This window comes from Halichoeres trimaculatus, unplaced genomic scaffold, assembly GCF_033239565.1.
Source record: "Halichoeres trimaculatus isolate MK-OKI-2021-1 unplaced genomic scaffold, fHalTri1.1 fHalTri1_scaffold_20, whole genome shotgun sequence".
NCBI classification, from domain to species: Eukaryota; Metazoa; Chordata; class Actinopteri; order Labriformes; family Labridae; genus Halichoeres; species Halichoeres trimaculatus.
This window is the reverse complement of record NW_027437198.1, coordinates 5,880,030-5,895,965: the sequence shown is the minus strand read 5'-3', so window position 1 is coordinate 5,895,965 and position 15,936 is coordinate 5,880,030. Positions and strand designations below refer to the sequence as shown.

At 39.6% G+C, this 15,936-nt stretch overlaps 1 protein-coding gene across 2 annotated transcripts in view; it reads left to right on the top strand.

Moving 5' to 3' along the window:
• LOC141809443 (axin-2-like) overlaps window positions 1-15,936 on the top strand; it is a 211,143-nt gene that overhangs the window by 127,339 nt on the left and 67,868 nt on the right. For both annotated transcript variants that reach the window (XM_074696462.1, XM_074696460.1), the window contains exon 23: window positions 4,100-4,249. In XM_074696462.1, coding sequence (XP_074552563.1) covers window positions 4,100-4,249 — 150 coding nt within the window. The remainder of the gene's footprint in view (window positions 1-4,099; window positions 4,250-15,936) is intronic.

The window sequence follows — 15,936 nt, the reverse complement described above, 5'->3', positions numbered from 1 at the left end:
GGCGACTACGTCTATCAATTATACAGTTTATGAATGAAACTCAAAAATGTGATAACTTTTTGCCCAAAATGTAAAAACTTGTTACTTTTTGGGGCAGGTTTTACATTTCAGGTTCTAAGATGATTTAGATTCACTCATTATTCATTTTAGTTTTGATGTAAGACCAAACACAGTATAAAAAAATCTCAATAAAGTCACTTTGGTATCTAAAGAGGGGATATAAATCCCAAAGATCAGTTGTCAGCATCAAGTGTTGCTAAAGAGATGGTGTTAAAGGCCTTAATTTGCAACCTGACTAAAAAGTAGTGCATCACTCATAACAGCTGATAAAGACAATAACTCTGAGTCTTGTTTTATCTAAAACAAGTGAGTTAAGATCTTTGCACAATGAGTCTGTTTTTTTTTATCCGAAAACGACACACGTTACAAAAGAAATTTGATCTCATTTTATGTCAGTCATGTTTGCACACTTGCAGCGAAACTTTCTTTCGTCATTTCTTTTAGAACACGTTTCGATTTTTTGCGTTTATTCACATCCTCCCAGCTCGTTTCCTGGGTAGTTTGACAATTCATAAACTCTGTAGGCTACTTGCAACATCACATTCTCACATTTTCTGACATATTTTCTCTTGTGTACATGTGTTTGACGGTGTCCCTGTGTGTGTGTGTGTGTGTGTGTGTGTGTGTGTGTGTGTGTGTGTGTGTGTGTGTGTGTGTGTGTGTGTGTGTGTGTGTGTGTGTGTGTGTGCCTGTGCACATCTCAAACATACTGAAAGCTGCTGCTCAGAAGCAATTGCTTGATCACTTCTTGGTCATTCTATTTTGCTCATACTGCGGATTTTTGCAATTAATACAAAAATAAACGCATCAGATTCAGAGTGCAAGCTGTTCGTAAGTTTTTGTTTTGTTTTGTTTTGTTTTTTTCGTATTATGGATCCAAAAATGAAGCAAAGGAAACAGAAAAAAACAGACCTCTACAAAATAATGCAATAAGATATAGAGACCATCTTTTTTCCTACCAGGCTTGGAACATTTTTAAAGGACTCTAACAGTGGACATTCTAAAATGGGCTCAAACATTGTCTTTGGCTTTTTGAGTCAGCCTCTAGTGGCCACTGTATGAACTGCACTTGTTTGTATTTCTGCATTTGCTTCATTTTTCAACTTCAACAAGAAGCTGCGTGACATTAAGACTGAATATCACAAGTCACTTGTCAGCCTTCTTCATCATCATCAAATATTTCCTCAGCTGGAACAAACATTACAGTGTGCAAGAACCCAAAGATCTGCAGCGAGTGTTTTCTTTCCATGTAACATGGCGTAGCACCACCTTTCTCTGAAGCTGCCATCGTTTTATTGCCTTAGTCATACACCGCTCTGTTTACAAACAGCAAATAACCAGCAGACATGCTCATTTCTCCCTTTTTTACCGCAGGTTCATGAAGAGGTAGGGCCGCCTTTAGCCTTAAACAGAGATGCTAGCAGGCTGGGGAAAAAACACAAGTCTCACCAGACCAATTACAGACTTAAAAAGGCCTGGCTGGCTATCAGACAGAGAAAAAAGGTGCTGCAGTGTGTGTGTATAAATATATATATATACAGGAATAACAAGACAGACAGCTGAGTTCAGTAGTTTAGAGTGCCGCCACCGCCTGGGGCTCAGGACCAGCAGATGCAGGGAATCCATATTGCTAAATAATTATTAGGCCCTGAAATGATGTTCCCGTAATAATGTGCCATTTGTTGCTTTCATGTGGCTCTCCCTCTGACAAAATAAGCCTAATCTCCCTCTCATCTCTTTCTCCCCTTCTGTCACTCTTTCTTCTCCCCCCTTTCTCCCCCCATCTCTCCCTATCTGTGGTCGACCCGCTCCACTCTAACTCCCATACTCCCACACAGTGCGCAGATTCCAGCAGGCCCAGTCCTCCAGAGTTTGAACACAGTAAACAATTATCTGTCTCGCCCAAAGCTAGCTGTAGCTTTGCTCCCCCCCTAACTATGTCTCTTTCTCTTTCCCCTTTTCTGCTTTCCTCTCCCCCTCTCTTTCACTCTCTCTCATCTCTCCCCTGCCTTTCCCTGACAGTGGCTTAAATAGAATGTTAATTTTGACTGGAGGATTTCAAAGCCGAGGCAGTTCCTTTTCATCTTGGTGTGCACCGCAAGTTCACCAACACAAAGTCACTCTGCTCTTCAAAAAAGGAAGTTGTTTTTTCCTTCCTGTCTATATATTTTTTTTCTACACCCCTCTTCTTTTTCTCTTCCTCTGCTTTTTTTTCTGTTTCTTCTGTCTAGTCTCAAAAAAGACACAAGACATGAGACTCTGGGAAAAGCAGTGTTTCAAGGTGATTGTTACTGCCATCTGAAATCCATGACAAATGTGAAGGCATATTTTTTTTTTACCTCCGTCTGGTACCAGTCATTTAGTCTACGAGTGAAGTGGACAGTTTTGAATTTTTTGTTTTGCAACAAGTTTTCTCTCCAGTTCATGTGTGTTTAAACTAGTGCTGCACGATTTGGGGAAAAGGTGCGATTTTGCGATTAGGCGGACAATATTGGGATTGCGATTGTGCTTGCGATTTAATAAAAAAAGTTGTGTCATGATGAGTCTACAGACTTCCTTGGTTATCATGGAGAAAAATCTGAATTGCATGTGCTGACATTGCGATTGCGATTGCGATATCCTCTTTTGCGATTACATAGTTGCATGTGCTGACATCTAGATTGCGATTGCGACAATCGTGCAGCCCTAGTTTAAACATCATCAGTTTCAAATGTTACACTGTGAAAAGAGAATCTTCAATCAGTTGAAATGATGTAATTTTTTAATCAATCCAACTCAACATTTTTAAGTTAAGGTTTTCAATGTATTTTTTGGGGGTCATATCAACTTGAAATTCTGTCTTGCTGCAACTGAAAAAAAAGTAGTTGGACCAACTCCAATGAATTGCTTCAATTGGTCACTCCTTAATGAATTAAGTCATTTGAAATTAAATTAACAGGTTCAATTAACACAACTTAACAGGTCAAATAAACTAAATATTTGAATTCTTCTCAAATCAACATTTTGCATCAAACTTAAAGTGTTAAACTGTTTCAACTCAATAATCTGCAAAACCCAAAAGGAAAAACCACGGGTGAGGTGTGAACGCTGTGGATATGAGACCTTGATGCACATGAAGATACCACTTGGAGACTGTGTGTCTGTGCTCCATGGCATGGACCAGCTGCCTGCCTGTGCTGCACGGCAGTGAGGGCTCCAATCAAAATACTCTCTCAGTAGTGGTAATCTAGATGTAACTGAAGACAAAACCCAGTTTGTCATTTCTAATCACAATTTTAGCCCATCAACACGTCTCATTTATAAACATATAAAACATTAAACACACTTAAAGGTACACGGTCCATGCCACAAGGCACAGACAGCAGGTCCATGCCATGTGGAGCACAGAAAGCCTGTGTCTTTGGCAGGTTAGCACTTAATGTACAGTGGGGCCTAATATCCACTGCATTCCCTCATCACTTACAGTTAAAATTAAGTCAGTACAATAGACTGTAAAGTAAACTTAACTTAAGACTATTAGTTATATTTACTAACTTTTCTTAGTGCAATTGTTTTCCTAGATTCTTTCAAGTAAGCTCAACTTGTCACATTTTTACAGTGCAATAAAGTATAAAAACACCTCGTCAGATTTTACTTTGAGGTTTTGCAAATTATTGAGTTGAAACAACTTTAAACCTTAAGTTGGACTGATGCAAAATGTGGATTTGAGAACAATCAAATTTTTAAGTTCATTTGACTTAATCAATTGTGTTGATTGAACTTATTAACTTCATTTCAAATTACTGAAATTCTTTAGGTGTTACCAATGGAAGCAATCATTTAAGTTGGTCCAACTATTTTTTTTCAGTGCAGCACAAAAGTAGCTTTTTTTAATCAATGCTCCCCAAGAATAAATGAGCCAGCAGCTTATTTTTTTGTCGTCACACTGGTTACATAATATGTCCTTCCTTCACCTATCCACTTTCTTTTATTTTTTAACTCATAGACTGGAGATCAAATTAAATCCTGTAGTGAAATCAAAGATTTGTGTCACCCACAGTTGATTGCAGAGCTGCAGACATCTGTGTGCGACTCCAAAGAGGAGGCTGTTCGCCTGCAGCAGGCGATGGAGAAGCAGCTGGAGGAGAGCAACGCTCGATGGGACGAGGAGAGGAGGACAATCACTCAAAGTGCCAATCGGGCCAGCAAGGTCAGTGTTTGGAAATCCTGGTGAGACCACTCAGACTTGAGACACTAATAAATAACATCTGACAACGTGTTGATACAGAAAACAAATTAGAAATAAGTTACCGTGTATTTTGGCTTCTGTAAAGTGACAGTTTCTGTTCAAAGCTATAAAAACTTCCTGGGAAAAATAGAAACATCTCACTTTAAAATTGTGTAATTTATTAACTTTGATAAACAGGAAAACTTACTTCTTTGACTTTGACCAACTAATATTCAAACAGCAAAGTAAGTATGGATTCGCTGTGAGGTGAGGCTTCATGTTGACCCAGCATGGCCTCTGTCTGCCAATACAAAACATCATTAGTCATGAATCCTACAGCATGTAAAGATGATAGTGTACACACCCTCTGGAAACACATATAGACTTTTTAATTAGATCCCTTTGTAGTTTGTTGACTTTGATTTACATTTTAGAATAACTGCATTACTATAACCCCAAAAGTAAATGTTTGCTGTTTAAGTTTGTACCCTACATTTAAATACATAGAATAAATACCTGAACATAGGAATACACAAAGTTGTAGTAAGATGCCTTAATGTAGTAAAACCAGCTTTAAAATCACCTGACATTTTGCATTTTGTTTATCCTGACTGATAACAGTATTTGACCCTGTTAGCGCCTACTGTAGGTTATCAAAGGCTGGATCCTTTTCTCATTTTCCCACATGAATCTAATTCTCAAATCTTATCTTTTGTCTTTAATCTGTTATAATGTTTTTAGTGTTTTATTTTTTCTTATGTTTTCCTTTCCTTTATTTGGTGGTGGTTTTTAGCCTTTAATATGATGTATTTTCTTTAGTTCCTCATATTTCTCTTTTACGCCTCCTTTATTTCTTCTCTTTCTTTTACTGTTTGTTTTATTTTGTACAGCACTTTTAACATTTTTTTTGAAAAGTGCTGTATAAATAAAGTATATTTATTATTATTACCACTATTATCATAATCTAAGGATGGGTACCTTTCACATTTGAAATGATTCTGTACCGATGCCTGGTACCTGGCAATCGGTACTAGTACTCAACGGTACCAATTTCTGGTACTTCTTTGTGTTTATGTGGTAAGAAATATGAATTACTTTAATAATAAAGCTTTTTTTTATTTAACTTTTTTTTCAATATAACCTTACAATGCTGTGTTCATTTCCAGCATGGAAAATCGCCTACTCTCCCACTCCCTCACAGTCACAACGATGTGTTAAGATACCTGAACATGGTACCTTTTAATTTTACGTGAATTGGTACCCGGTACTTTTGACAGAATTCAGTCCATACCTATAAAAGTACCTCATTCAATACCCATCTCTACCATCATTATTATTATTATTATTATTATTATTATTATTATTATTATTATTATTTGCATCGTTTAAAATGTAATCAGAATAAAAATAATAGTGATTGCAACCTCACTAACGAAGAAAAGACATTTTCAGTGATGATTCTCGATGCATTCTGGTAGTTTTCTCCTGTCACACGGCTATGAGTGTAGCCCTAACTTTTTGCCCTTGCCCCTTTGTCCCAACTAAACCCAGACACCTGACCCCTAGACTTGAATGTGCAAACAAAATGGTAAGTGGTCAGACCATTTACAGTATAAACTCTGAACAGATCAAGAACCACTACTGGGAGCATCAGTTTTGTAAATGTTCAAGTTGTCTGGATATAATCTTATCTTCCTATCTTCTTCATCTGCCCTGTCTCGTTTACTTTCTATCCTTCGTCTGTGGTTTATGTCGTTTTCACCCGCAGAGGCAGACCCTCAGACTCGGGGTCGTCAGTAAACTTAATCCTCCTCGTCTGGGTCTGAATTTCATAGAGTAGACTTTTCCTTTTGTGTAAGCACGGTCACAGTGCGTACGCATGTGTGTTCTGTCATTTTTAGGGCCACTCACAAACTTCATAGTGTCTTAAAGTGGCCTGTGTGCTCTGTGTCTGGCTGAACCTTGTAAATCTGTCTGCTGCACCCTGCTTCTTAAACCTGAACCTCTTTATATCAGGACTGTCACTCTCTTTTGCTGTTAAACTTTACTTCACTCCAGCTCCTTTTTTTAAGTCTTGACTTTAGCTTCTGATTTGTGTCTTTTTCTCTTTGCCTGTCTTAATCACACTTAATGTGTCAGATGATATTAGTTTATAAGGTTTAGGGAGGTTAAGGAGAATAGAGGGTAAAAGTATCCTATTGTTGGACTTTGATGCTTTAATGATGAATAGTTAGGACACCAGATTATTGGGGGGTCTAACATTGAAGATTCTATGTGCAACTAATAGCTTTTAAAAGTTTCCTCCCTTCTTTCACCATCTTAACATAAAGTGCAGTACTTTAAAAATGTGCAGAAACCTTCTCTTCCTTACATCACTCTTTTCTCCAACCCTGGCCCTTCTCTAGTCTGATGTTTCCTCTGGACTCACAGGATCTTTTATCCTGCCTCTTGCCCCAGCAACCAGGCAGGGACACAGTGGCAGTTGATTGGGTGTGGCTCACTAAATAAAGACTTGTTGTGTCTGGGATCAGGACATGTTTCAAACACAACCTTGTCTGTTTGTGGTCGCAGCTGCCTCACGTAGTAAAGGAGGCAGGTCTGTGAGCCCCTCGTTTAGATATGCACTCCTCACAGACGCTTGGAGACCCAGCCCTGAACTCAAACCTGCTTTTATCATAAAGAGGAGTACTTCTGGGAAATGTTTTTCCCAGCTCTGCCCCCACGCTCAGACTTCCTGATGGGGTCCTGTAGTCCAAATCATTCTGTCTAAACCAGGGGTCTGCAACCTTTACTATCAAAAGAGCCATTTTGCCTCCTCTACCCTGAAAGAAAAGTAGTTTGGAACAGCAAAATACACAGCTTGTAAAGTTTATGATTTTATTCTTTGTTTTCCCCTGTTATAACAGAAGAAAACCCAAAACAGAGGTGTACAGTGCAGGTGTAAGCCTACTTTTCATGAATTTATCATTGAAATATGCAGGCCCTGGTAGAGCCTGAAACATGACATTGACCAGAAATGTAAAAAAAAAAAAAAAAGTTGTAAAACCCAAAATGTAAAAACTTTTTGCCCAAAATGTAACAGTTTGTTATATTTTGGGTTATTGCTACATTTTGGGTAGTTTTTATGGTAGTTGTTTCCTTATAGGCTGTAACAGGCCTTTTTGAGTCCTTTATCACCCTGGTGGAGGGAAGCAGATTCATATCAAGAATTCCCCCATACACGGCTCCATTCATTGTTCCGTCAATTATATGAAGTTTGCCAACACCATGAGATGAGAAACAACCCCATGCCATGATGCTCCCACCTCCAAACTTCACTGTTGGTATAGTGTTTTTTGGCTGATGTGCAGAGCCATTTCTCCTCCAAACATGGTATGTAGTATGACAGCTGAAAAGTTCAATTTTGGTCTCATCTGACCAGACAACATTCTCCCAGTATTCTACAGGCTTGTCAAGATGCTGTTAAGCAAACTTTAAACCAGCTTCAACATGCCTTTTCTTGAGGAATGGAGTCTTACGGGCTGAGCGTCCATAGAGGCGATGGCGGTGGAGTGCATTGCCTATTGTTTTCTCTGTAACAATTGTACCTGCTGCCTCTGGGTCTTTCTGGAGCACTTTCAGGGTGGTCCTTGGCTTGTTGAGTACTCTTCTGACTATCTTTCGGACTCCCTGGTTAGAAATCTTGCAAGGAACTCCTGTGCTTGGCCTGTTGATGGTAAGGTGGTGCTTCTTTCACTTGTGAATAATGGCTCCAACGGTGCTGACTGGAATATTCAGGTGCTTTGATATAAGTCTGTAACCAGTTCCATTCTGATGCTGAGCAACAATCAGGTTGCTTAATTCCACATTATCATTATTTATGGACTTGAATGTCGTGATTTTTTTTCATGTGTGGATTATTTGAGTTAATACCAATGTCTAGTAGAAATTTCAGTACTTAAATTTATACTTATTTTCTCCATTGTAGCATACTTTTACAGGCATTTCTGAAATTATTCCACAAACCCCCTAGCTATGGTCCTGGGACCCCACTTTGAGAAACACTGGTTTTAGACCATTCACAAAACTCTTTATACTGCTCCAAACAAGCCCCATAGTGATCGTCAGATGTTTCTGTATCCCTCTCATTCAAAAAGAAACACATTCAATGTGACACTGTGCTCGGATTATTATCTACAAAGCAGCAGGAAGCCATCTCCAGAGGGACTCCACGCATGCAAAACAATGAAGGAGATGAGCTGTCACAATGAAGTGTCTCCGGATATTCAGTCATGAGCAATTTATTTAGTACATCTATTACTACAGCTGCATTGTGGGCAGGCTTCACGTGTTTTCTTAAGTGAAGGCAAAAACTAGAGGAAAGTGATGCAGTTACACACACAGAATCTTGATAATTCATTCCTTATTTACTATAATTTCCATGCAGTGTTTATACTGACTCAGGCTGCTCTCACTCATTCTGCTTTGTTGTGACTTGTGATCTAACTGTATCATGACACAACACACACAGGCCTCTCTGTTGTTCGCTGTGTTACAAGACATAGGCCCTGGCATCTGTGCTGGGAGCAGACAAAGGCTTTCTGTTTCCATTATCTGTGTCCTCATTACTACGATCCCCTCTGTATTAACCACCCGCTAATGAGACTCCAATTAATGGCTGAATTGCTTATTAAAGAAGGCCAGACGTGAGGGGAAGAAGGCGATCAATGAGTGAGAGGAAGGTAGAATCAGAAAAAGAAGAACAGCAAGAGAAGAGAAAACAGAGAAAGAGAATAAAGAGTTTGAGTGAACTTGAAAAGAATTGGAAGAGGAAGAGGAATGGGATGGTAAACAATGAAAGGGAAGAAAGAGACGGAGCAGCAACAAAAGGATGGAGGAAGTGTAGGGATTGAGACAACAAACAGAAGGACAAGGGGAGAGAGGAAAAAAAAACGAAGAAAGACATGGCAGAGAGCTGTCAGTGGGCCATCAGAGGGAGTGTGTCGCCTGCTGACATTGTTTCCATGCTGCTCACTTCAAAGGGCTGGGATTATGAAGAGAGCGAGGGGCTTCAGACAATGGGAGGGGAAGAAAATAACATCAAAGTTAGCCGCGCATTTGAATCGGGATAATCCCAAAACAGTTGTTCTGAATGCACGCTGCACCGGATCAGATGTCCCTTTTTTTCCTCGCCAGCCCCGTTCTGCCGTTTCTAGCCTGAATTTAGCTCCCTCTGCGGCTGCACTGTACTTGTGACTTCTTAAATGTGGGTGTTAACTGCAGGGACCTTTTGTATCTCATAAAGACATTTTTAGAACAACAGTTGTACAGTTAAATGTGCTCATTTTCTAGGTTTTTTGCGCGTAAGTGACATTTAGGCAGAGGAGTATATCTGTGTGGTGAGTGTGTGGATACTGGTATGAACACATCAATGTGTGTTCGCTTTGCATTGCTGGCCTCATTTAGTTTGAATTGCAAATAGACTGAAAATCAAAGTGTTTGGTTTGGTGACGTGGGAAAGCTGTTGGGTGTGATACTTGAGTTCAGGTTGTAGCAGGCACAGCAGAACAGCACCAAGAAGTTTGGCAGTTTTATCTTTCTGATGTGACCTCCTGTGTCAAGAAAAGTGATCTCAGTGCCAGCTCAAGTCTCTTTGTGCTATACTCTGAAAGCCCATCTGGGAGCGCTCTGGAGGCTAAGGACACTGACCTCCAGATGAAAAAAAGAAGTGCAATAATGGATTAAACCAGGGGTGTCGAAACCTTTTAATAAAGAGGGCCACATTTGATTTTGTGAAAATAACCAAGGGCCAGCAACTCTTATTGACATATTTACCTCCGCAAAGGAGGTTATATTTTTGGAAGACTTTGTCTGTGAACAACATAACTCAAAAAGTAATGAACATATCTTGATGAAATTTTCAGGAAATGTTTGAAATGGGATAAAGAAGAAGTGATTAAATTTTGGACGTGATCAGGATCACCGTCTGGATCCAGGACTTTTTTTTAAAGGATTCTTTATTATTGAGAGATAGGGCCGTTTTCACCATATGTGTGTATAACTCCTTGATAAATGGTCGGATTGCTTTGAAAAACAATACAAGACAAGGTCACCATAATTTCTGACAGATGTAAAAGTATGATCCAGATCCTGACTATATTCCAGATACTGAGATCCAGAATATGAATTTTCAACACTGTCAGGTAACAAATTATCATACAAACCTTCAGCTAACACCAAATTGTAGCACACAGTCTGCTGGAAGGGAGTGTCATCTCATCTCATCTCATTTTCCACTGCTTATCCGGGTCCGGTCCAGCAGTGCCATCAGAGGAGACCAATGACCCCTGTCCCGGCCACTTCCACCAGCTCCTCTGGGGAGATACCAAAGCGTTCCCAGGCCACTCAAGAGATATAATCTCCCCACCGTGTCCTGGGTCTGCCCCTGGGTCTCCTCCCAGTTGGACATGACCGAAACACTTCCCGAGGGCGGCGTCCAGGAAGCATCCTCACCAGATGCCTGAACCATCTCATCTGGCTCCTCTCAATGCCTCTCCCGGATATCTGAGCTACGAACCCTATCCCTAAGGCTGAGCCCGGACACCCTGCGGAGGAAACTCATTTCAGGCGCTAGCATCCTGGTCTCAATAGAAATGTTTATAAGTTTGAGAGTTAGATGGACGTTATTTAAACATTTAGACTTTGTTTCAGCGTTGTGGTAACGTGTCCCACATTGTCCCACACAAACACACTCCTTGTCCCACATGTGGCTTGTAAGCACCTGGTCACCCTAATGTCAAGTGACGTGCAATTTTTACTTATTCATTAGGGATGTGACAATACACTTGGATCACGAGAACGAGACATGATATTGGGTTCGCGATAACAAGACAATACAATATTTTCACACTACTTTTAGGATGAAAAAATTAAAGAAAGAAATTAATCGAAGCAATATGTGCAAAACTATAACCAAAGTTCTACTCTGTCAATACAGAGTCCAAAAAAGTGCAAAGAGACTGACCCTTTCTTTTCAAGCAGTACACAGCCTAGCCCAAGCTATGGTCATGTTCTTTTTCAAGAATATGAGCATATCTACATTTTCTGGAAGCAGTTGAGACCTTTGGGCATTAACTATGTCTCCTGCAGTTCAGAATACCCGCTCACTTGGAACAGAAGTAGCAGACACAGAAAGCTATGCTTTGAACCACAGTGAGAGTAAAATGCGTGCGTGATGGGATGTTGTACTTCAGTTCTAGTTGGGGATGTCCCGATATCACATTTTCACTTCTGATACAATATCGATACTGCAGCATTGAGTATTGGCCGATACCGATATTTATCCGATATGATATCAGCATTAAACATGCATACTTTTATTTCTTATTTTGTAGTATTTCTGTCATGTTAGAAAAGGCTTGATTAAGTGATATTATTCAAACAGAGAACAGTAGTCAGCAACAGTAGGTATGAGGAAAATCTGACCCATTTATTATTAACCAATGGGTAACAGAAACTGCTTATATTGGAGATTTTAGATGCATTCCGATACAATACTGATACTTGTTTTTTTGCTGATATTGGACTGATATTGGATATCAATATCGGACTGGACGAACGCCGAAACCCCTGGTTTTCTACCACAGAAAATAGCCCCATATCAGCTGCAATAAAAATTCCGATGTCTCTCGTTGTCATCGTGGCTCTGGCGCTTGAGTCTGGAAGTTTAGCAGCAAAGGCGTCCGTCAGTGCTGTCTGGCCTTTAACAGTTTTCGTCATCAGTTGCTTTTAGAAGCGTGCTGTGATGGTTTTGTATGAGCCTTAGCATCATGCTCGTATTAGCAGCAGTGTATGGCACTATTCTTTTGCACTGCGTACATATTGTCCTCATCTTGTCCATCACTCAGTTGCTATTAATTATTTCCACAGGATAACCGGAATGCTGCCACACAAAAAATTTAAAAGTGGTGAAGGGGCATCTTCAATGAGATTATTTTTAGACTCCGACGTCATTCCTTCTGCGCTCCATATGCTGCTCCTGCTCCTTTTCTTCTTCTCAGTTTCTGGCAGACTAACGGTTGAAAAGATGCATAACTGCCCTCCACAGGTCGCAAATAGAAAACTGAATATCTACAGTCTGAAAGGCATCTGCCCTGGCTGTACCCTAAGTATCGCCACAGTTTAATCTTTCAAGATCTCGTGGCACTAGATCTTGTCACACCCTATTATTTATATCGAGAGATATCCAGATCCAGTGACCAATTTACTATTTATTTACCTATAAACTAAATAAAATGTTGCTGGCACAGAAAACCTGTAAAGCAGACTTTTGATAAGGGCATTGGTACCAACAAAATCTCATCACTATCATCCCTAAAGATAAGGGAAATAATTAATAATAATTAATCAATTAATAATAATAATTTTATTATTTGTATAGCACTTTTAAAAACATACTTTACAAAGTGCTTTATCATTCAGCACAAAATAATAAAACACAAACAAACAATGAGCACAATACAGTAAAAACAAAAAGCACAGCTTAAATCAAGACTAAAGGAGAGAGACAATGTAAAAAGACATGAGGTGAAGAGGTCCTTTCCATAATTTATGGTATTATATAGGAACCCAGACAATACAAGAACCATGCAGTCTAAAAAGAGACCATGAGGACCAATCATAAAAAAACATAAAATCAGCAAGAATAGGAAACGCAATTTAAAAAAAAAAAAAAAAAGGGGGGGGGGGGGGGGGGGATGAAAGCAGAAATCAGGTCAGAAAATATAAAAAGATGAAATGAACAATGATGATAAAATTACAAAATAATAAAAAATAAGTGGCAATGATAAAATACAGTAATAAACATGAGCAAGAGTTAAGGCACTTAAAAATGTCTAAAAATTATATATATATATATATATATATATATATATATATATATATATATATATATATATATATATATATATATATATATATATATATATATATATATATATATATATATATAATTTTATCATTACAAAATAATATATATATATATATATATATATATATATATATATATATATATATATATATATAAGAGTTTAAAAAGGTGAACCATTAAAAAGTTAAAATAATAATAATAGCACATAATAAATTAACGAAAAGGAGTAAAAGAAGGTAAAAAAAAAAACAGTAAAACAAAATACGATAGAGATAAAAGACATTAAAATATGGTAAAAGACAGTAATAGACGGCATCACATAAAAGCAAGTCTGTAAAAGTGAGTCTTTAAAAGGGACTTAAAAGAAGCAACAGACTCCGCACGCCTTATCTCCTCTGGCAGGTTGTCCCAAAGTCGAGGAGCTCGGATGGAGAAAGCTTGATCACCTTTAGTTTTGAGTCTCGACTTTGGAACGACCAGCAGGCCTTCACCAGAGGATTTAAGGCTGCGGGCTGGCACGTATGGGACTAAAAGCTCAGTTAAATAACTGGGGCCCACCTCCATGCTTTAAAAGTAATCAATAAAATCTTTAAATAAATTCTAAAACTCACAGGAAGCCAGTGAAGGGAGGCTAAAACTGGAGTGATATGATGCTGTCTGTTAAAACCAGTTAAAAGCCTAGCTGCTGCATTCTGGACCAGTTGGAGGCGATGGAGAGATTTTTTATTTATACCAGAGAAGAAGGGAGTCGCTATAGTCGAGCCTGGAGAAAAAAAATAAATGAGTGACTTTTAGGAGGTCTGGAGGGGTGAGTTCGTGTTTTATTTTTGAAATAAAAAAGGTCTTGTTATGTTGATAACTCCTGCCTTTATTGTGTAGGAAGCACCACAGTTATGGAGTTGGTGTAGTTCTGTCAGTTTTTTTTTCAGTTTCCAGATCATCTGGAAGACAAAAAAAGGGAGAGCCTATTATGTTAAAGGTAAAAGTAAGATAGTAGTTTGTTTCAGTCCGTTCAGTGTATTCAAATTGGGGAAGGAGAATAGGAGCCGTGGCACAGTGGAACAAAGCCAGTGTTTGTCGTCTGTCTCTACGTGAGGCGTCAGGATAAAGTCAGTTTAGTCTTTGATGAGACACAGGGGTTTGAGGTGAAAGTAGAGTTTAAAAGTGAGGTTATAAAGTTTAAAAGTGAGGTTATCAGGATTACCTTGGTGTGTGTGTGTGTGTGTAAGCTGTGTGTGTATGTGCAGACATGAGGATGGGCAGTGTTTAAGTGTGTGTCTCCAAAAGTGTGTGTATGAGAGTGCATGTGCCTGAAATGTGCATCTGCCAAATCTGACAGAACTCAAGCCCACATTAGCCTGCCAAGAGCAAGGTACAAAGACACACGCTGAGACACACACACACACACACACACACACACACACACACACACACACACACACACACACACACACACAGGCCTTGTCTCTTCTCCCTCTTTCACCCTATCTTTCCAACTCTGTATCTTCGAACTCTTTCTGTCTCAAACTCTTGCTGACTGTCTTCAAACACACACACACACGCACACACACACACACACAGAAGCGCACATGCTCACCTCGCCCTGCCAAAAGGGAGAGGTGGCTGGTGAATAAACAATGGCACTCCGCCCATAGTGTCACCCGCCTGGGCTTTGATCAGCACCGCTGTTCCTGCTCCCAACAGCAGTGCTTCCTGTCTTTCTGCCTGCCTGCCGAGTTCTGCCATGCTCTCACACACACCTCTAAATTAGCGTTCTTGTGTCATTCTCCTGCATGGGCCTGCATACACTACCTCTCTTGCGTTTTCTCCTCACTCTGTCTTTATGTGTATCTCTCTGTCCCTCAAACTTGCACACAAACACAGCTTTGAGTTAGTGTCCTTGTCTCTACATCTTTCAGCAGTGTTGCATTCTCTAACTTACACCTCCATGCACACACACACACGTTGGGAAGAGGATACACACCTTTGATCGCAGCCTATCCAGCAGTAACTTCTAGTTCCAGTCAAAGGGAAGGTCCTGTTGTAGCGTCCCGGGTGATGTGACAGCAGAGACATTACATAATGCAACAGTGACCGTTGTCTGTCTGTGTCTGAGGCTGAGAGGGAATATACGAGGTGTTCTGCTCTTTGTACACCACGCAGAGCTGCCTCTACATTTCTTTGTCACATTTAGATGGAGTCCATGTGATCTAGGTGCTTCTCTTTTATGCATGCATACCATTAACGAGGGACACAGCTCCTGCACACACACACACACACACAGTCACACAAACATACCCACATTCACGGGGGCTAGTTGTAGCAGCTGCAGTTTGTCTGTAGTTCTTTAGTTATATATGCATTAGTTTCTGAGGGGGTTGAAAGGATGACTTTGCCTGTGGGAAGGAATGGCAGCAGTGGATCAAGAACAGGTGTGCTGGATACCCTCTGTTGCAGAGGCAAAGAGCTGCTTCAATTGCTGTGTGTGCTGTGTGCTTGTGTGTGTGTGTCTGTGCACGTCCTTCAACACATGTCTATGTCAACCTTGAACTGCACATTTGTTTTCTGAAGTTTGTTAAACCATCTGTGTTCTTATCACTTTTGTTTCTGCGTGGGCATGGATTCTCCTTAAACTACCTAAGACTCTTTATTTGAGGCGTATAAAGTTATTTTCTTTAATCAAAATTAAAGTTGTTGGAGGAAGGTAGATAAATATCCAATTCTATCTCTTCAGGTGTTTTTCAACTGCTACTCATGTACA